General features: G+C 43.5%; 2 protein-coding genes across 2 annotated transcripts in view; one reads left to right on the forward strand and one right to left on the reverse strand.

The window, feature by feature from the left end:
* Window positions 1–579: 579 nt before the first annotated feature.
* On the reverse strand, window positions 580–16,192 carry RIOK1 (RIO kinase 1). The gene is made up of 16 exons (XM_068960941.1): window positions 16,059–16,192; window positions 15,213–15,303; window positions 14,271–14,340; window positions 12,868–12,910; window positions 11,023–11,115; window positions 9,744–9,856; window positions 9,558–9,638; window positions 8,274–8,360; window positions 7,738–7,875; window positions 7,230–7,333; window positions 6,910–7,016; window positions 6,592–6,657; window positions 5,262–5,381; window positions 3,119–3,172; window positions 1,745–1,897; window positions 580–723 (listed from the first exon to the last, which is right to left on the reverse strand). Exons 1-16 carry the CDS (start codon window positions 16,179–16,181, stop codon window positions 613–615), a joined length of 1,554 nt encoding a protein of 517 aa, XP_068817042.1. The 5' UTR covers window positions 16,182–16,192; the 3' UTR covers window positions 580–612.
* Window positions 16,193–18,783: 2,591 nt separating this feature from the next.
* The window catches only part of CAGE1 (cancer antigen 1), a 39,431-nt gene continuing 37,269 nt past the window's right edge, over window positions 18,784–20,945 (forward strand). The window contains exons 1-2 of the mRNA XM_068994208.1: window positions 18,784–18,870; window positions 19,051–19,264. Of these exons, the coding sequence (XP_068850309.1) occupies window positions 18,784–18,870; window positions 19,051–19,264 (301 nt within the window). The remainder of the gene's footprint in view (window positions 18,871–19,050; window positions 19,265–20,945) is intronic.

The raw sequence follows: 20,945 nt of genomic DNA on the forward strand, positions 1-20,945 counted from the left end.
CATATTTGAATGTGAAATGGCTTATGAACTGGGAGGTACCAGCTCAGAGAAGAATAGTAAAGATGAAGAGTAAGTACACTATAAATAATTATCAGCACACATAGAATGAAGCTGCAATGAACGATGATATCAACAGCCAACTGAATTCTCTGTATCAGTAAATCTCCCTTTCGTAGAAACTATGGCCTTATAGTCCAATAATCCCAGGTGTCTTTGGTACAAACAAAGCAAAAACAACTTGCCTAAGTTTGTCCAAAGTGCCGTTACACTTACACAAAGGGCGGGAATGCTCAATATGTTTAAATAATTACAATGCTTTAAAAGCAACATTGCAAAAGATAAAAATATACAAAAATAAAATTGTATAAAGTTCATTAAAATAGTGGCTTAAATAAATCCTCTATCAATACTACACAGAGCTAGGGAATGGACCTAGACAACAGAGCTCAGAGCTGTTTACATAATTACATGAAAACATGAAAACTGGTCCTCAGGGACACTGCAGTAAAAACCATTTGGTTAAAATCAATAACCCGTCCTCCAGAGGCAGCTCAGTGCGCAGGTGTGAAACGTAACTGATGGAAAATTACTGTACATGATACGGTTCTGGTTCTATTTGCCCCTTTTCATCTTGGCTGCCTTCTCCTTTCTTTTTTTCACGTGTTTAGGAATTTTGTTTTTTCTTTTCTCTCTCTGGGCTTCCTTGACCATCTTTTTTCTTTCCTGTAAAACAAAAATAAAAAGTATGAAGATTTCCTGGTGGTCCAGTGGCTATCGATCTGCTGTGCAAGGCCCCGGGTGGGGGGCCCCCTCCTGGTTGGGGACGAAGGTCCCTCATGCGCCCCAGCCAGATGGCCCGTGGGATGTGTGTCACCATTAAGACCCAACACCGCCAAATCAACTAGTGGTTTTTTAAGAAAAATGTTTGGAAAAAACCAAAAGCAAAAACTCTGCAAATTTCATTCATTCTGAGTAGTCACATTATTATTACAACTAAATTGTTAAATATATGTAAGAAGATAAAAAGCGAGTGTCAGAAAAACACTGAAAATGATTATGGCTTGGTGGTGGAACTGGGGGTGAAAACTGTCTTTACAATTTATTTCAGACACTGCAAGACCATCGACACAGATGCCCATGGGGACATTATTACAATAAATGTGTGTGACTTCTTTTCTTTATGTGGTTCGTATTCTAACAGAAATAAATGTTGGAATGAGAGAAAAAATACATATTTCCAGGAGACAAAGAGAGAACGTGTACTAGGGAGCTGTCTCTTGGAAGTCTTGGAACCCAGACTCTCCAGGGTTTAAAGGATTAGGCTAAGAATAAAGAGTAACAGTTACTCAGCCATCATGGATCATTGCATCAGTAGCGTCTCATGTCTACAGGCAGCAGTGGAAGAAATTTCTGAGATTCTGAAAATGGGGAGCTGGGCTGTAAAAATGCCCCTGGAATGGTTTTTTGGTATTTCACCACAGGGGCCACTCCAGCATCATCTGTACAAGTGCATGACGACCACTTTCAATCAACGCACTAAACTAGTGTGTCCTCTCCCTGGGCAGTGCCCAAGGGCTCCTACAAGAAGCCCAATGTCTAGATGATTTTACCACCAAAGCAAAGTTCACTCTTCAGGAACTAAAAATTGATACTTCAGCTACTCTGATCCAGACATCTGAGCACACAGCCTCAAGGGACTGTGTGGTTGTGTTGACAAACGTGGGAACATGCGCTCTCAGCTAACCTTTCTATCAACTTCAAGGTCGGCAGGGGGCTTCCTGGAGCCGGCGTGATCCCCCTGCTCTTCAGAGTCTGTGTCAGAGCACTCCACGCTCCCTGCATCTTCTGAATCAGAACCAGTCTCTTCCTGAACCTGGCTTTCCAGGAGTGCAGGGACCTTGAAAACATCACAGGACCATGTTATTCTCAACAAGCCAATTCCCTACTGGCATTCAATGAGTTAATGACAGAATTCAGATTTCAGCCTCACAGACTTTGAAAATGACATCCCGTACTGAAACATCAAAACAACAGGATCCACGCTTGGCAGGAAGCCTGAAGCAGCCATTCCAGGATGGCTGGGGATGCTCCCAACGTGGGGAGCCACCCAGATCAACAGCAGGACTGTTCCACCCCCTGCAGCACATCCCACGGGCTGAGCTGGGATTTGGAACACAGACGAGAGAGAAAAGTGAACATATCTGGATAACTTCACAGCTGTTGGCCTGCAGATTAAATTTCAAGTGGAACATTTGTTAATCCAAGAGGGAAGACAATCTTTTAAACAAAAAACATGTTCACTTTTTTCCCTGAAGGTTAGCAGTTTTTAAAGCAGCAGGAAGCATTTTTTAAAGCTCAAGGCTTTGTTTTCATAAGAAGAAAAAAAAAACAAAACAGATCTTTACATGGTGATGGTACAAAAAGGCTTCCTGGCCAGTGGTAACAGAATCTTCCTGTTCTAGAATTCAAAACGCAACTATCCTTGTCACACCTGCCACAAAAAAACCCAGAAACACAGAATCCAAGAATTCTCCTGGTCCAATTCTTCCCACAAACAAGACAGTCAACTTTCAAAATGTAAACCACAAACCTTCATATTAAGAACATCCATTAAAAACATCAAAAGAAGTAAGAACCACCTTTATTACTGCTTAAATTAGAATTAATCTCTGCTGTTTGAAAATGTTAAGACACAACAAAGCTGCTGTAAGAAAAATCACTACCGGAATCTGCAGCGTGAGATGGCAGGACTCGTGAGCCCCGCCCTCAGCAGACTGCGCGCTAGGGCGAGACCAGACCCCGCTGCTATTTTAAGCTGCTTATAGAAACATCTAGAAGCACGTGGTTACTGTTAACAGCTTCACCAGCGAAGATAGGATACACAAAAGATCGACGCCTCAGCTACAACAACAGACCGATTCAGGGGCAGAGTAAACAACAAACGACACGTGCCCACAGCTCAGTCTCATGGGCAAAAGGAACGGACACGATGCCCACGGACCATGGAAGCATCTGTACCAGTAACAGCGCACCATTGTTACTTCAACACTAATAATACCTGACACATAATTTTATATCCTTTTGCGTTTTCATGTAAATGAATACTTGTTCTTTATACCTTCTGAACGCCCGACAGATCTTTCTTCAGTCCCGTGACAGTTTGGTATAGAATCTTAAAACCAAAGAGACAAAAACAAAAAGAATCAGCATAAAACTGAGCACTGAAATACGCTGCAATATTAAGAAAGGGTACTGTTGCTGGCTGAATGATACCTCGTTTGAGTATAAAAAGGCGTCCAAACTGTGTCTCACGGGACACAGTGTCTAGGATGGGTGCGGTTCTCCTCCATAACCACAGCAGGTCTGCACACCCCGCCGGGGCCTCCACTCACCTGCAGCCTGGAGGTTTTTATGGACACACAGCTGTAACCAGTCAGTGACAGGCAGTCCTAGCTCTGAAGCTCAGGTAAGTGTAACGTTCTCTATTCCCCCAAATAACTCCATTCCTTTCTCACTGTCATGAAAAGCTTTATGTATTCAATATTATAAGCATTTTTAATGTCATCAAACACTTGGGGGAAATTTTTTCTCTCATTATATAATGACCCATACAATAGCCTCAATTTTGTTTCTTGGCCTGCAAAGCCTTAAATACTTACCCTCTGGTCCTTTAGCAGAAACAAATTTTCCAGACCTTGAGCCTGTCTGCCGGGAGCCACCATGGGAGAATCCCACCCATGACAAAAGTCATGTGGAAGAGAACTGTTAAGCAAGGCTTCAGAACTCAACGGGCTCCCTAGGCTTTCTCGAACATCTACCCCAAAACCAGAATCTGTCTGTTTTACTATTTCATGACTTTCACCAACTCCTCTGACATTAACAGGGGGCTATCCCTGACCACCTTTCTCTGGAGAAAATTAACTTAGGGTTATAGCTAATAAGTCTCCTGGACATGAGAGGAATATTTCCAATCAAAACCCCTCTGTTAGCATTTTAGCTTGCTTGGCAGATATATCCAGACTCTTGCAGCTACACATGTGATTATTTACAGCCTCCCAACTGACAGAGGCACAGAAAGCCTAAAACATAGAGCCTTTCAAAGAGTTAAAAGTTATTAGAGTAGTGCTAATGTAGGATTTCATTATTGGGCCAATGCTTGTTGCTAAGTTCCCATATCTCTTATCCACTGTGCACCTGGGAGTGCATTAGTTAACATAGTTAGAAAGTATGAAAAACAAGTGTAGCCTTGAAATTAACCATATCAGAGTTTTGAGCTAATTGGTTCTTTCTTGTAACTCACTGCACCTTCGTGAGAATGTAACTCTGTTTAATACTTTTTGAGGCTGACATAGATTAGAAATATAAGAAAAAACATTTCAAGGGAAAATAAGTTTTCTGATGGAGAAGCCTTTATCAAAAGAGGGTCATAAAATGTTCACAGGCCTCCAAGGCCAGAAGATAATGTACACAATATTATTTATGGGAAAGGCTTGCAGAAAAAACCCTGGTTTCGATAAAGACAAAACAGACGTAATGTTTGGGCTGACTCTGTACGACTTTGCATCTTTCATTTCCCTCTATGTACAAGTAAAAGTATAAAAGACCCTTTTAAAAATAAAAACAATGGGCCTCACTTGAAGAAGCTTGGTCACCCCGTGTTTTTCTTTTTTCTCTTTTTTTCTCTCTTACTTTCTTTTTTCAGGCTGATCCCTTGGAGCATAGAGGCTCCCTGCGTTCACTTATCTGCCCGGGTTTCTAAGACCTGAACAAGAAGACGTTCTGCATCTTCACTCCCTCAGGAGACCGGGAAGGCACCTGTGGCCTCCGTGAACAGGGCAAACTTGTCTCAAAGTTTTATTGGCTTTCTATGTAAACCAAAGAATATCAGCCTCTTTCTCTCCTCTATTTTCTCATCTATAATATTCTTTCCTTCTCTCTCTCTCTAAATCATCCGCCAACGCCGTTTTTCCTTCAGGTTGCCCTGGATCCTGCGGGGGCTGGACCCCGGCCCCGTCGATGGATCTAGCACGGCAACCGTTTAGAGCCTGGGCTTCCATACACAGCTTCCCTTCCTGTGATTACAGCCTGCTGGCCTCACTCGTTTCCTTTCGTAAAGACCAGTGGATTGATGTCCTCCACAAGCAACGTACACAAAGGGCGTGCTATGCGAAGGGAATGAGCCGTCTTACTAGTTCAAAGGCAACACTCAAGACCACGGCTTCCCTGGTGAACTTGCTGAAGACAAACCAAGCTATACTCACGTTGTCCTGCTGGGCGTTCATGGCCATGTCCTCTTCCTTCAGTTTCATCATTATATCCATATCCCTCTCGTAGTTTTTCACTTCAGTCAAGGTTCTAGGAATGTAAGCTCGCTTGAACACCTAACAGACACAGAAGAAACAGTGAAATGGAGACTGAGTCACAGCTCCCCATGTGCACTGAGCCTGCCCGTGCCCTCAGTCACGCGCACTGAGCCTGCTGGCGCCCTCAGTCACAGAGCAGGTCATCACCACCACCACACACCCTGTGCGCAGTCTCAGCCAGGCTGTCTGCACACTTGGTGCGGCCCGTGCTGTGAGCTGGGCCACAGGAGATTGTGACTAACGATAAAACACGGAATAATAAATGGTTACCCTTGGAATAACACTTCTTTCCCTTCTGTATTCCAGAAAGTGGCATTTCTGAGTGGGAGAGAAAGGAGCTGCTGTGAGCAAGTGCTGCCTGGCTACGAATGACAGAAGAAGAGGTCTTCCGTGGGAACACTGTCTGCCCTGCGCTACAGCTGGAAGTATGGGCTGCGCTATACTCACCCATCACACCAAGAGCTCTGAGAACTATTTTTTTTAAAAAGCCTCTGATGGATCACTTTCACAAAAAACATACTGACTCCCAACATCTTACAGAAAGTCTTCCTTTTTACCAAACATAAATATATAAAATCTACAACATTATGGTAATCAACATTTAGATCACTTAAAAATTCACATTAACAACAGAAACACACTTGCAGACTTATGGTCTGAGAACAAACTTATGGTTACTGGGGGGAAGGATGGGGGGAAGGGATAATTAGGGAGTTTGGGATGGACACACACACACTGCTGGGGTCACCAACAAGGACCTCCTGTATAGCACAGGGATCTCTGCTTAATGTGGCAGCCTGGACGGGACGGGAGTCTGGGGGAGAATGGATATGTGTATATGTGTGGCTGAGTCCTTCGCTGCTCACCTGAAACTATTACAGCACTGTTTGTTAATTGACCATGCCCTAATACAAAATAAAAAGTTTTAAAAAAATTCACCTTAGCAAACTAAAATTGGCTTTTCCTTCTCGAATCACATCCTCCAGTGGGTTCTGTAAAAATATTCTCCATGCAGGACTAGGGGAAAACAGGCCAGGAATGGAAGGATATAATGGGATATAAGCTACACAACTTGGGTCAATTTAATCATGTAACATCTCAAGGAAACATCATCATCATTTAAAATGCTGCATATCTAATAAAACCAAGATCATGCCCCAGCAATATATGAAAAAAAAGACCTCAAGACACAAGTGTTTTCGAGGCTGTAACAGATAATCAATCTTACCTCTTCATCCACATGATCTTGGCTGGACCTTTCTTCCTTGGTCCTTTGAGATGCTATTTCCATGGCCTTGGAAAGAAAACAAAAATCACCTTCCTTCACATTCAACCCACAGAACATACATCCATTACCCAGAAACCTGGCTTTACCACTGGTTTTTTACTACAGTTTGATCCCTCATCTGTGAAATCAGAAGGAAAAGGTCTCTGGAAGCTGTCATGATGAACAGAAATGATGCTAAACCCCGAGTCCTCAGAAGTGACACAGAAAGGCCACCACTACCGCTGCTTCCTGTTCCTCCCAGTCTCGGCCCCACCTCACCTTTGAGAGATACGCATCCATGTTCTCGGATGTAATTGATGGATCCGTGACAAATTCAAAGAGCTCCCGCACAGTCATCACAGCAACGCCATGCTTCAGAAAGAAATCTGCCAGAGAAGATGCTTGTGAGGGCTCTGCGAGGGAAAAGGTTGCTATTCCAATCTCTTCACAGACAAAGAGATAAAATTCACCATCACTGAGCCAAGGGTGTCAGTATCACTGAGTCAAACGATTCAGTGCCACGGTTCTCTATCAACAGCTTAGCGGAGCATGGAGATACAGGTGCAAACAAGCTGGGGAGAAGCCCAGTCTCCACTCACCATTGACGTTGGCGCAGTCCTTTCTCAAGAACTCCAAGGCATGAGGGTGGTCGTGCTCCACGGACTGAGAAACATCGATGATGTGCACACCTCCGCCATGGTACCTGCGTGGGCCAGGGCACAGGGCTGAGCCACGCTGCCACCACACTGCCCCGGGGGCCAGGCACAGGGGCCTAGGGCACACCGCTGCTTGCCTGCATCTTGTTTAAAACTTTCTATTTTAAGAGCAACAGAAGATACTAATAATGTGACCAAAGTGGGTAAGGAGAAGAGCCACTGTGACTAACAAGAGATGAAAACTGAGAAAATTTCCAAAGTCCTTTTAACCCCACCAGCGATCAGAGCACTCAATCCTGTGCCTGAGGCCACCAAACACATCCTACCCTGTGACCCTGTGGAAGCCAACTTGAAAACTGAGAATTTAGATGACTTCTTGGATTGGGATTTAGTTCATTTCCCTAAAGGATCCGATGGGACTTGTGGAGGGTCACGTGGGTCACCCACTCACAGCATGTTGAATTCACTGAGGTCCGCGTGCACCAGCCTGGCGTCCTGGTACATTCTCCTCATGTACTCGATCACTTGCATGTACAACTCCCGAGCCTTGGACTCTGATAACTGGATGTTTTTCAAGAGCGGTGCTGGCCTTGAACAAAAATAAGGTGAACAACTCAGATAAGCAGACTCAAGTTTTTCTAGCTTCCTGCTACACTGTTACACACTCTTCTCTTCTATGGTTCCTCACTGATCAGGTTAGTTCTCTCTAGAGATACGGTTCTAAAGAGCTGTCCACAAACAGGTGCTCTGCCAGCATAAGACATTCCTGAAAAACAAGGTGAGCTCTGTTGCTCTGAAGCATTTTGAGACTTAAAAAGGTTAAACAAATTAAAAACCCTATGTACTAATAGAGTGGGAAAGACTTATTAAAAAATATTCCAAGACAAAACGAACTATTTAAACAGGAAATATTCATATATTGGATGATTCATAGCACTTAAAAATACAATGCTGGGCATGTAATTACTAGCTCTCCCAGGCACTCACATGTCGTCTTTGCCGATGAAACCCATGACGAGAACGTGACTTCGCAGCAGGATGGGTTCTGGGCACGGAACCTCTGCTGTGTTTAGCCTGTGATACGAAAGCAGGAGAAAAGGACAAATGAGAAGCTGGAACCAACGCTCTAGAGCCTCTACTCTGAAACAGCGGGCAGTGCGCTTCCTCGCAGTGCGGGGCGGACAGGCTATGAGCAAATGGCACCCCAGCCTCTTGAGCTATCACTTCATTCCCTAACCTCTAAGATGCCGAGGACTGTCAGTGGCACCGTGACACATCACCAAGAATGGCAAACCACTGGCAACTGAACTAGGTCCCACAGCCTCGAACACCCAGTTCAAAGCCAGAGGTGTTAAAACTATGAAGACAACACAGAAGGTATGTTTGCGATTCTCTTTTGAGTTGATCAGTGTGAACAATGATTAATAAAAATAGTGGACTCATGGCCAGTCGCTAATTGAGCATAAGATTTCAAAACGACTTTCAAACAAGCAGACACGGTTGTCTTTCAGTTGCTAAGTCGTGTCCGACTCTTTGGGACATCATGGACTGCAGCATGTCAGGCTTCCTTGTCCTTCACTATCTCCCGGATTTTACTTAATAGCACAAAAATATCCAGTGTATGACACATAGATATAGCAAATAAAATGTTAAAAAATATTTGAAGGAGAGAAAGAAGACCTTCATTATTTAAAGTATATTTAAAACTTCAAATGAGGAAGCCTAAAGATGCCTTTACTTGATACAAAGGTGCCAAGGCAAAGAATATACAAATGTGTCCAGAGTTGGACCGAAGAAGAGGAAATGACGATCGAGAGTTCGGGGCCTAACAAAACTGCCTCACAGGCCAGCACCTGCACAAAATGACACGTCATCCTCCCAACCCGCTCGTGTCACCTGCCTGCTTCAAATCCTGCAGGCTCTTTATCACCCTCACAGTGAACTCGAAACCTCACGTGGCTCCCAAGGCTTTTCACGTGACCCAGCCTTGCCTAGTAAACATGAGTCATGGCAGAATTCTTCCGCGATGGGTTTGTACGACAGGGAGAGAAGGTGGTTCTTATTTGCTCAGAAACATTTCCTCTGTTTACCCCTGCACATCTAAGGGACTGGACGTGCCCTGAGAGTCCCTGGCCCTGGCAGAATCAAAGCAGATCTGCTGGGAGCGAAGCGCCGGGGCTGACAGCCAGACACGGAACACACAGACACCGCCCCCCACAAGTCACCTGCTGCACGCACGCGCACACATACCCCCCTTCCCCAGACAGTCACCTGATTAAGTTCCTCATTTCCTTCTCTGCCCACGTTTTCACCATTTTTCTGGGGTTGCCTTTACAGTAGCCATGGCGAAATCTTGAATGAGAAAAATACTTGTTATTTCAATCATTCCATTATTCTAGTTTTTACTTTTTAGGATATAGAAATTAAGCCACTTGGGGGAAAAAAATCTGAGCTTACCTGAATTCCCCACTGACATACTTATCCCGGTCTTTGAACACCAGAATTGAAGTTTTGTAAATTTTGATTGCTCTGCTCTCTCCATTTGCTGTGCGAGCATGATATACATTAGCCTATTTTAAGTCAAAAACAAAAGAAATTAAGTATGTTTTGCTTTTGCAATCTATTTGACTCTATCCTTGAAAGTTAAAAAGTCCAGTAAACTGAAATAATATGCATAAAGAATACCATCCTCTTTTGAATATGTGAATTAAAATATACAACATAATACTAAAAGGTATAGTAACTATACCTCCTACTTACACATATAGTAAAGAACAATTTAACTATATGTTAGATAGACAAAGAAAACAAACTTATGGTTACCAAAGGGGAAAGGTGAGGGAAAGGATTAATTAGGAGGCTGGGATTAACAGATACACGCTATTATATATAAAAAAGATAACCAACAAGGACCCACTAGATATATACATGTCTGAATCACTGAGATGTACGCCTGAAACTAACACAACACGGCAAATCAACTACACTTCAACAAAAAATAATTCAAAAACAAGCCTTTGAATTAAATAAATACCTACATATATATATACACACACGAGTAGTTTCAAACATTTTTATATTTCAAGTATGTGGAAAATATCTGAAGACATTCTCATATCTCATGATTTGTAAAGTGAGTTTCACTGAGAACTGCTTCTCACAGAATAAGTTGCTAACTGAAAAGTAACATGCCTGTCTTTCCCCACAGCCATACTGAGAAAGACGTGTGCTGACTCGCAGAGACCAGACCCCCACCCCTGCCCCCAGCATAACTGTCTGACCATCTGAACCAGCGCTGGGCACGCCGGGATGGGCTGACAGCACTGGGGAGGCACACTTCTGTGCACAGCTCCTCCCGGCCATAACCCAGCCGTTTTTAAGAAATGGCACTGATTCAACTATCCTGATTTAGCACAGTTTATTTACTAAGTTTGCCTGAGTTTCACTTTTGGGGGGGCTTCCCTGGTGGCTCACATGGTAAACAATCTGCCTGTAATGCAGGAGACCAGGGATTGATTCCTGGGATGGGAAGATCCCCTGGAGAAGGGAAGGGCAACCCACTCCAGTGCTCTTCTCCGGAGAATCCCACGGGCAGAGGAGCCTGGCGGGCATAGTCCACGGGGCTGCAATGAGTAGGATGCGGCTGAGCAACTGTCACTTTCTCTTCAGTTTCACCTTGGAATCTGAAGTGAGCAAGTGAGCATGGAGACATTCAGACATCCAAAGACTGGCTCACCTCTTTTCCGGTGCTGATGCAGCCATTGATCTCTGCTATGACTCCCCTCGTCAGCATCTTGAACAGGATCATTCGTGTTCTGGGGTCCAACACCTAAAAAGAAATGCGAAAAAGCAGAACGTTGGACACAGTGGACCAAGGATCTCTCACAGAAGCATTAGACGCGAACCTGGAGCTAAGCACACTGTGCGATCTGCTGGGCGAAGAGACAGTCGCGATGGCACGGTTTCAATCACTCATCCGCAGTGAGTAAAATGTGAGATGAGACCCAAAGGAGCCAGGGAGGCAAGAAACCAGCAGGTTCACCCAGTCGGGGAAATCAAAGGCCAACAGGTCCAAGGGAAGCAGAAACTGACTTCAGACCCATGACAGCTACCAGAAATACAATCAAACCAGAGGTAACTTTGTATTTTTCAGCCATCATGAAAACAGGTGGAATTAACCTCTATTTTATTTAACCCGGTATATCTAAAACACTATTGTTTTAACAAGTGGCAAAGAAAGAAGTTATCAGAGAGAGCCTTATCCTGCTTCTCACACACAGTCTTCAAAGCCTGGTGTGCTGTGCAATGCCAGCACACGACAAGCCAGCCCAGCGGCTGCCCTGGACACAAAGCTCCAAGTGACCACCAGCACTCTGCAGCTCATGAGTCAAATTGGCCACAGCCTGGTTTCTCTATAGCCTGCAAGCTGAAAATGGATTCTACATACTGAAATGTTAAAAAAAAAATCGGGAAATCTCTAGAAGTCCAGCAGTTAGGACTCTCCACTACAGAGGGCCTGGGTTCAATCTCTGGTCAGGGCACTAAGATCCTTCAAGTGGCATGGTGCAGTCAAAAAAAAAAAAAAAAAGAGAGAGAACTGTGACCCACAGTGCCAGAAGTGTTTATCATTCAGCTCTGTAAAGAGCTGGCCAACCCCTGCTAGAGGTGGGTAAATCGGGGAAAGGCTTATCTCCTTCAAAGTCAGAGCAGTCAGTCTCAAGTAAAATGCAACCTCAGATTCGCTTTAACAAACAGAAGGCAATGAATTTAAAGGCTGTTATGCCTGTTCAGTAACTTAGAAGAGAATCTGAAGATTCATGTCTGACTGAGTCCCTGCTGCACACCCAGAACTAACATGGAACTGTAGGTCAACAGGGCTTCAGTTCAATACGTGGAATGCTCTGGAATACCACTATTCCAAATGTGTCTGTGCTATGTGTATGGGACGGGTAGGGAGGCTGGCAGGGGGCAGAAGCGATGGTCTGACCTGTTTCATCACTCTCTTCCCATCAGATACCTGGGTCAATTCCAATATCCAATCACAACCTTTGACACGTGGTAGGGAAAGTTGGGTTTCCCCCCGCATTCCTGCATAAAGAATAAAACAAGTCTAACTTCTAAACCAAGTAAGGGATTCTAATTGAATATCTGAAGGCATTACTGTCTCTCTCCTTTCCTCTACACACACACCTACACACCCACACACTCACACTCACACTTTGTGGTAGATACCTGACTCATCTCCTGGGAAGGCTCACAAAATTTCCGCAGACCTTGTTTAAGACAAAAGAAAAGATTCCTGGTCTTACAGGCAGTTCTGCTTCCCCCAAGAAGATGAAAGCATTGCTGGGTAGCTTCATGGGCCATTCTGCAGGGCATGATTCTAATTTATCTATTTAAAGTGCTTTCAGAAATAAAGCAAAATGTAGATCTCTAAACTCAAAACTATGAGGAGGAACAATTTTACACAAAAGCAATTCTAGGTGACATTAGCATGAAGCAAGGAGGATCAAAGCAAATTATGATTCAAAGACAGAAGTACTACTTTAAAGAGTGTGCAACCCGTTCATTTACACCATACCTGTTCTACAGTTGCTCTGTCCGCCTTATCTTTGATGCGATACCTAAGACAAAACCAAAAAAGTAAAGGTGACATTCAAAATTCAGAGGAGCCAAAATCAAAAGATTCTAAATGTACATTATTCCATGATATTCCTAAGCAGGTTGTTCTTTAATAACGCATTTCATAACCTCGTTGTAGTTTCACCATTGTGCGAAACTTCACTGCCTTTAACAAGCCGTTCAGTTCCCTAGGGCAAAGGGAGCATATCTGCAGTAAGAAAAAAAAAACTTTCGTCCATATTTCAGAAGGATTAAATAAGAGTAGTGGGGTAAAACAAACTATGCTGGAAAAAGAGAACAAGTCTGTAAGTACTGTTTCTTAAACCGTTAATGATTTTCTCAGTACAGAATTAAAGTAATTTATAAGGCTTTCTCTTCAGAGTCCTTTTCCACAAAGAAACAAGCTTTTATCATTTCAACACAGCTACTGCATAAAAACACAGACTCTGATTACTGTGGCTCATATACTATGGGACTCAATCCACAGACTAACCTAAACCAACAAAAGATCCAAACAGGCAGTTTAGTGAAATAAGATGTGCTGTTTCTCAAAAAGCTGGTATCCCTTACGTGTAATAATAAACCAGAAGAAAACTGGGTTTTAGGTTCAGTTCTAACACTGCTATTTTTATGATCTTAGTGTTGTTTTCTGTAACATATTGTTAATGCTTTAGAGTTATTAGCAACAGGAGGTGAGCCAAATCTTAAACATTTGTTTTTGAGAATAGAAATGTAAATGGAAACTGTTTTCAGTTAAACTATTTAGTTTTAAATCTGCTCTTACATTTTTAAGGCTACCCCAGTGGCTCAGTTGGTAAAGAATCTGCCTGCAATGCAGGAGACCCAGGTTTAATCCCTGGGTAGGGAAGATCCCCTGGAGGAGGAAATGGCAACCCACTTCAGTATTCTTGCCCAGAGAATCCCATGGACAGAGGAGCTGGGCATGTCCAGTCTGTGGGATTGCAAAGAGTCGGACACAACTGAGCAACTAACTTTCATTTTCCATTTTAAAAAAATACTTCATGGAAGGGACCAATCCTTAATAAGCTCTAAAAAGGGGACTTTTTTTATACTCTAACATTTTAGTTTAAACTGAAATCTACAAGCACTGTTACCCTGAGAGCACTTTCATGAATTGTACACGATTATAGTTTTAGCACAGATTTCTTAAGAAAACTCATCTAATATTTTCAAGTTAGAAAGGCACAGGATATCCTCACTTAAACTTAAGAATTGGTTTAGGTATAAAAAGGAACATCCTTTGTAAAAGAATTACGACAGAGATGCTACTATCTGTCTACAATTAGTTCATATCAGTCACGTTTTATTTACTTTATCGTATATACTTGATATCTTACTTACATATCTGCTTCCTTTTGTCGAGACTTTTCAGTGACTTTGTTTATTACAGAATCAGTAACATTTAGCTTATCTAAAAAACAAAAAAATCCACAACATAAACAACATATAAGACAAAGTTTCTAACCAGGATACTTTTCCCCTTTCCCTTCTCTACTTTCTAAATATTTTATTACACATAGTTATGTATTTTAGTAATGAAAAGTGTGTTTTGTGTTTTTAAGGGTAAGCACTTACTAACAAAGATGATCACTTTCATCATGACAGGTATCATTTCTCAGCCAGAGAAATCTAGATTCAGAAATCCCTAAAAAATATTCTATCTGCTCTTTCAGACATGTAATATTTTGTACAACTATCATAAATATTATAATTCTAAAAATGTCAGTTTCACTTCCAATTACAGGTCTCCGCTAGGGATGATTAGATGTTAGAGCTGTCATACCAGGCTCCTAACAGCCTTCATCTACGAGAGAAAGAAGACCCCGTGTTTCCCAAGAGGCTTCAAATTCACACTGTGATTCCCTGGATTCGATGGGTCATGAAATGATTAATGTCACACCGGAAGTCAAACAAAATGTGATTACATTCAATAAAGTTGATTATATTCAACACTTGATTATATTCAAGTGTTTTCACCATTCTACTACTACACGATAACCCTACTACAAAATCTAATACAAAACCGATGATAACTTGAATGAGTATCTGTACCTTTGTATTTCCATAACAGGAGAGAACACAGGACTAAAAAGTGTAAGCTAGAGTCTTTTCTTGAAGTCATGTTTTTAATTACTAAATTTTAATTTCCTTTAAGCTTTACTATTTACCCTGTAACACTGAATATATCCATTGATTGATCTAATAAAATTTTGTAACACTTTTTGTTGTCTTTGAAGAGTTTTCTCATTACCTAGTGAGAGGAACTGTATCTTAAAAACTCACCTAGATTAATTTTATTCTCAAATTTCCGTAAAACTTTGTCTGCTGGAGTAGACATTTTGGCTGCATTGAAGCTGGGAGTCTGTCTATTGGCCTAGAAGAAATGAGTTCCAGAGATGAAAGCTCTAGATATACATACAAGCCTAAATTTCATCCCATCTTTCCTTGGTTCATAGTTAACTATTAAAGCATCAATACTTTGGGGAGTACCCTAAGGGAAGGGAAGGATCAGTTACATTTGCCCAAGAGGGTTTTAAAAATGCACTTGAAATATGCTAGACATTCAGAGACGTCTTCTTTTTTAAAAGGACTTTTTGTGGCTCTGGAATTTACTGAAAGATCTGCAGGCTATGTTGCCCTGCAGTCCTAGGCTACACAGACTTTCATTCTTCATCATTTCCATATTGCTGATAATGATGTGGATTCATTCCATAATCAGTACATTTAAAGATTATCTAAATCATCATAAGATTAAGAGCCTTAAAAAAACTGCCTGGGAGAAGACACAAATATGCAGTTTACTGCAAATAGTAACAAAACAGAGAAAAGCGCAGCTTAACTAGTAAATAAAGAAAAGCACGTTAAGTATGTAGAGGTGCTTTGTTTTCACTTATGAACAGACAAGAGACACTTAGCGCCTAATGGGGACACAGGTTCAGTTTAGCAAAGTGAACAATTCGGGAGCCAGATCCTGGTGGGAGTGCGCAGCACCGCTGAACGCTGAATGTGCAGTTAGCTGTGGTGAAGACACGGTACACTTTATATTACGTGACTTTTACCACAACAGAAAACAACTCAAGAGGACATAAGCAAACAACACAAAGACGTACAGGACTGTGTATAAAATACCTGAGGGTTACTCCCTCCACCTGAAGCGAAACACCGGGTGAGCTTTCCCACTCCATCGCCCCAGGCCCAGTCATCGTCGTCATAATCCCCGTCCTCCTCCTCTTCCGGCTCACTCTCACCCATCTTCTCATTGGCGTTACTCTGAAGGTCTTCAAATACCACATCACCTTCCTCTTTGACGGTATTCAAGTCAATGTTTTCACTAGAAATAACAATGTTTTAGCCTGTTTACACATTCTTAATTGGACTTACATATATATTTATTTAAGAGAGAGTAGACGAATCTATACAGATACATCAAAAAGGTTCAGTTACAACATGTATCGCCCAATAAATTCAAACTTAATACCAAGTTGTCCTGTTTCTGAGTTCTATTTCAGCTGTTGGGTGATTCTCCAGGTCCGACTAAAGAAGTCGTATTCATCAGGTTATTAAATCTGCTCCTGCCCTTGTTATTTCTCTGCTGAATGAATTAGCTCTGATCAGCACAGCAGACCTGAACTCCAGGAAAACCACTCACAAAGCTGCTCTAAGAGTACACAGGGGAGGCTTTCTGACAAAACTTGGGAATAAGTCTAAAGCTTTATTTCAAGCCTTACCTTGAACTCAATTATCACTCTACAATGAAAAAAAGCTTTATCAAGACTTGTGTTACACAAAGAACTTCAAATCACCCTTGCTCCTGAAAGGAAGGATGGTGACGAGCAGCAGCACAAATGGGAGAAGAGGGCTGGGTATAACTAAATGGGAGAAGCGGGGATTGTCAAACCCAGAGAACTGGCCCAGAGTAAGGGATCACAACTAACAGGGTCTGTTTTTGCCATGTGAAAATTCAGACCAGCGTTACTGAATCTTCTTAAGTTTCTCAAGAGAAGCCAGAACTCTGCACTTTTGTGGAAAATCTCCCACTTAACTGGTGTGTTCAATTTTAACAAACCACTGTGCACACCAACACAACATGCCTGCAGGTCAGATTCCCAAGAGGCAGTACTACCAGTTTTGAGGCATCAGGTGGAGAGCAAGTATAGAGATCACGTAAAAAAACACAATGATACGCATTTCAACACAGGCAGAGAGGAATTTAAGTAAATTCAGATGAGCAATCCTGACTCATTAATTAGCCACGGCTTAGAGGGATCCAAATCTCCATGGATATGGCTGGGAAGAGAACAAATAATCACTAACCCCCTGCTGTTTATTAGAATTTCATAACCATAATCCATCAATTGATCCTTCAGACTGCCAACAACCTCAAGTGGCATGTTAAAGCTATACTGTCACTTGTACCACGGCTTCCCCACCTCAGCTGAGCAATCCCTTGCTGTGGGCGGTGGTCCTGTGCAGCAGCATTTCTGGCCCGAACTTTCCAGATGCCATGAGTGCACAACCACCCCAAGCTGTGACAATGTCTCCCAAGTTCCTGGAGTCGGCAAAACCCACTGGTTTACATCTTCACAGTGTCCAGTGCACACTCATGACTGTTCACCAGTTGCACGGGCTCTGTTTCTTCCTCCCACTTGACTTAGTCCCTAGGGACCGCTGCACGCTCACCTGAAAACACTGACCTGCAATGCCTTCCTCGTTTCTCTGGCTAAATCCTACATACCCTTCCAGTAATTAACTTTGCTCAGGGAAGGCTGCCCGGTTCTTCTCCTCTGTACTACTTACCCAAAACTCATACAAATAATTTGTCCAGTTAGTTACTCAATAGGTTGCCCCTGATAGAATGCAACCTCTGTCACCCAGGGGAACATTTACCAATGTATCAAGATCTGTCACACAGAAAGCGATCAACCTGTATTTACTGAAAAATAAAGCAATACCATCTGCACACAGTAAATCATTACTATGAATATAAAGTAAAAACCATTTTCTCATAATTCCAAAATGAAGACTATGTTTCATTTTGCTTTCAAAGTAGAAGTTATCCCCAATTTCTTTTGACTCCCACTTCACATCTATTCTATGGTTAGAAACCTGTCCTTCTACTTCCAGAACATCCCGGTCTAGCGCCCATGATCTATGAACTGAATTTTCTTAGTCCTTTTAAACCGTGTCCACTCCTGCCCTCCAAAACCATCTCCTCCATAGCAGAATGATTCCTTTCAATCACACGCTGGGTGATGTCACTGCCCTGCTCAGAGTGTGGCTTTCTACAGCATCAAGAAGAATCTCTCAGATCCTCTCCATTCCTCGCTCTTAGGCTCTGGCTCCTCACTTCTGCACCAGCCAATCTCTTCAATCACCTCCACTGTGCTCTGGGCACAGTGACCTCTAGATCCTCCTTCCACAGCCAGGAGGGACCACACCTGCTGTCCCCTCTTCCCCCTCTGCTTCCAGAGGTTGGCTCCTTTTCGTCCTTCCCATCTGGACTTCACGTTCCCTGACCGTTAAGTCACTGCTTAGTTCTATCAACTGTTTGCATAGTATATGTCATCTGGTTAAAAGAAAAAAAAAAAAATCTCCATGTACTTATGTCTCCTCCTCCTTCCCAAGTAGAAGGGGCTTAGTTTGTCTTGTTCATCACCGTCTTCAGCGCCGAGGACAGAACTGGCACACAGTAGGTGCTTAAACATTTCTGGAATGCTAAAAGCTAAAGCTAGGTAGTTAAAAGCTCAAACACCTGCTTCCCTGTCGCTCTCCCCAACTCTAACCCCTCAGGGATGCTGACAACCCGGGAGCCGCGAACTAACTGCCGTCACCTGGATCGAAAGGCCCGGTTGGGATGGAGAAAGCCACAAACGGCTGTGAAAAGATGCCCAAGGAAGATGCTTATGACTGGTCTCCCTCTCAACCGCAAACAAGGGTCAACGCCCCCAGGGGACCGCGGCGGCGGCGCACTCCGGCTGCCCACCTGTCCGAGGAGTCCGCGTCGTCAAACTGCCCGGGGACCACCCGACTCATCAGCAACCGCCGGTAGTCCATGGCGGGAGCAGCACAGGGACGGTTCCGCCAGCCGGTCCAACGGCCTCTGCGCTAACGCCCGCCTCAGAACCGTTCTGTGAACGCCGCGCCCTACGCGCGCGCCACGTGCGGGTATCACACGCCAAACGCCCGGACCTACGTCCGCCCCGACGGGAAGTCCCGCCCCCGAACGGAAGCTGTGTTCCCGCCGGAAGTCCCGCCTCGCGCGGGGGCTGAGCCCTGGAGATTGACCTTCCGCGGAAGCCGTCGGGTGTGTGGCTGTGTTGCTGTGGTCGGTCCCCGCGGGTCCTGGGCTGGCCTTCCTTCCCGGAGCTCTCCGAGTCGGCTTGCCGCTTTGTCTCCTCCCGTGGAGGCACGTGTGTCAGCTTGGCCGGGGCTGCTGGCCCTGAGGGCTCACGCCGTGTAAGCCCTTAACTGTGCGGATGGAGACCTGGAGGCGTCCTTCGCCGGGCCCGCGGGCACGTCTGAGGAGACGTCGGAAGGTCCGAGGGCCGGAACTCGGCAGCCGCGGCCGGGTGGACGTCACACAGGGGCGTTCCAGCGTGTCCGCACCCCGGCGGCCAGGCGTTGAAGAAAAAGATTGAAAGCGTTCTCCCCCGCGGTAGAGCCCAGTACGCAGGGAGGAAGCCCGAAATCCTTATTTCGGATCCGAGACTCTATGGACCCTGAAAGTGAGCACACCTTTGCGACCTAAAAAGTTTGTTACGATGTTGTGAGGTGGAAGTAAGATGAGTGCTTTTCAGAAGTTAAACTTTGACTGAAAATTAAACTTGAGGATTTTTGCCAATAACCCCAGTGACACCTCTTTTCATTCCTGTCCTAAAACAGCTTAGAAGTATTTCTGGAATATCTATCCAATCACTTGAATAAGTTTTTTTGTTATGTGTGGCAGAAGTCGGGGAAGGACAGAATGAAAGATGAAAAAAGTAAGCCTAACTAAAAGAAAAAAAAAGGAGAATTTGTAGGTCATGCCATAGGAACAGAGTTGTAAAAGTTATAATTGGAAGTTCTGGGTTCGCAGACAAAATTTTGAAGAAATAAGGGCCTAGTAGTTTTTTGTTCTTGGAGAACGAAAGGATGCTTTAGTCCTCCTCCACCGCAGCCCACGCAGCATTTATATATTTGGAACACAGTAGAAAAAGTGAGTATAAAGTCGGATCTTTCACTAATCCCGACTAGGCTGCTTGGCTCACTGGCTTTTTTTATACTTTACCAAATGATAACAGATTTGAAAAAATTAAACCTCAATGAATTATTTATTAATTTGATAGTTCAATAAAATAACCCAAGAAAATTATTAAATTGTTTTGATAAAAATATATCACTGGGGTGCAGGATTTAGTCAACATATTCTCTAAACACTGGTTGGTTTACTGAAGGGGATATTGAAAAACCTTAAGTGGATTCTTTTTGTTTTGTTGCTGTTCAGTTGCTAAGTCATGTGTTTGCAACCCCATGGACTGTAGCCCACCAGGGTTCTCTGTCCCTGGGATTCTCCAGGCAAGAATACTGGAGTGGGTTGCCATTTCCTTCTCCAGGACTCCTCTTGAGGTCTGTATAATATGTGAGTTCCGACACTAATACCCTGAAACAATGGTGAAGACTAAAATAGCAAACAAATAATGTGTTGAACTGTGAGATAGAAAGTTGAAGACATTGTAGGAATTTTAAAACTAGATGAATGATGAATAGTAAAGTTTTAGAAAGAGAAGCACCTGCCAGAGCAGACTATTGAAGTCATAAGGTGCACGATCTGTTTGCAGGAGAGTAAGCCTGATCTGACTGGAGCAGAAGACTGGGTGGGTACTGTGGGTTCCCGCTACATAAGGCCTAGAAAGTCAAACAGAAGAACTGGATTCCGGGTAATGTGATTGGGCAAGTTTTCTACTCTCATACCCTGACAAACCTGAGGAGGTCATGAGAATGTGGACCAGGATGATGCCACAGTGAGGGAAAGAAAGC

The sequence above is a fragment of the Capricornis sumatraensis genome, chromosome 22, assembly GCF_032405125.1.
Source record: "Capricornis sumatraensis isolate serow.1 chromosome 22, serow.2, whole genome shotgun sequence".
Classification (NCBI taxonomy): domain Eukaryota; kingdom Metazoa; phylum Chordata; class Mammalia; order Artiodactyla; family Bovidae; genus Capricornis; species Capricornis sumatraensis.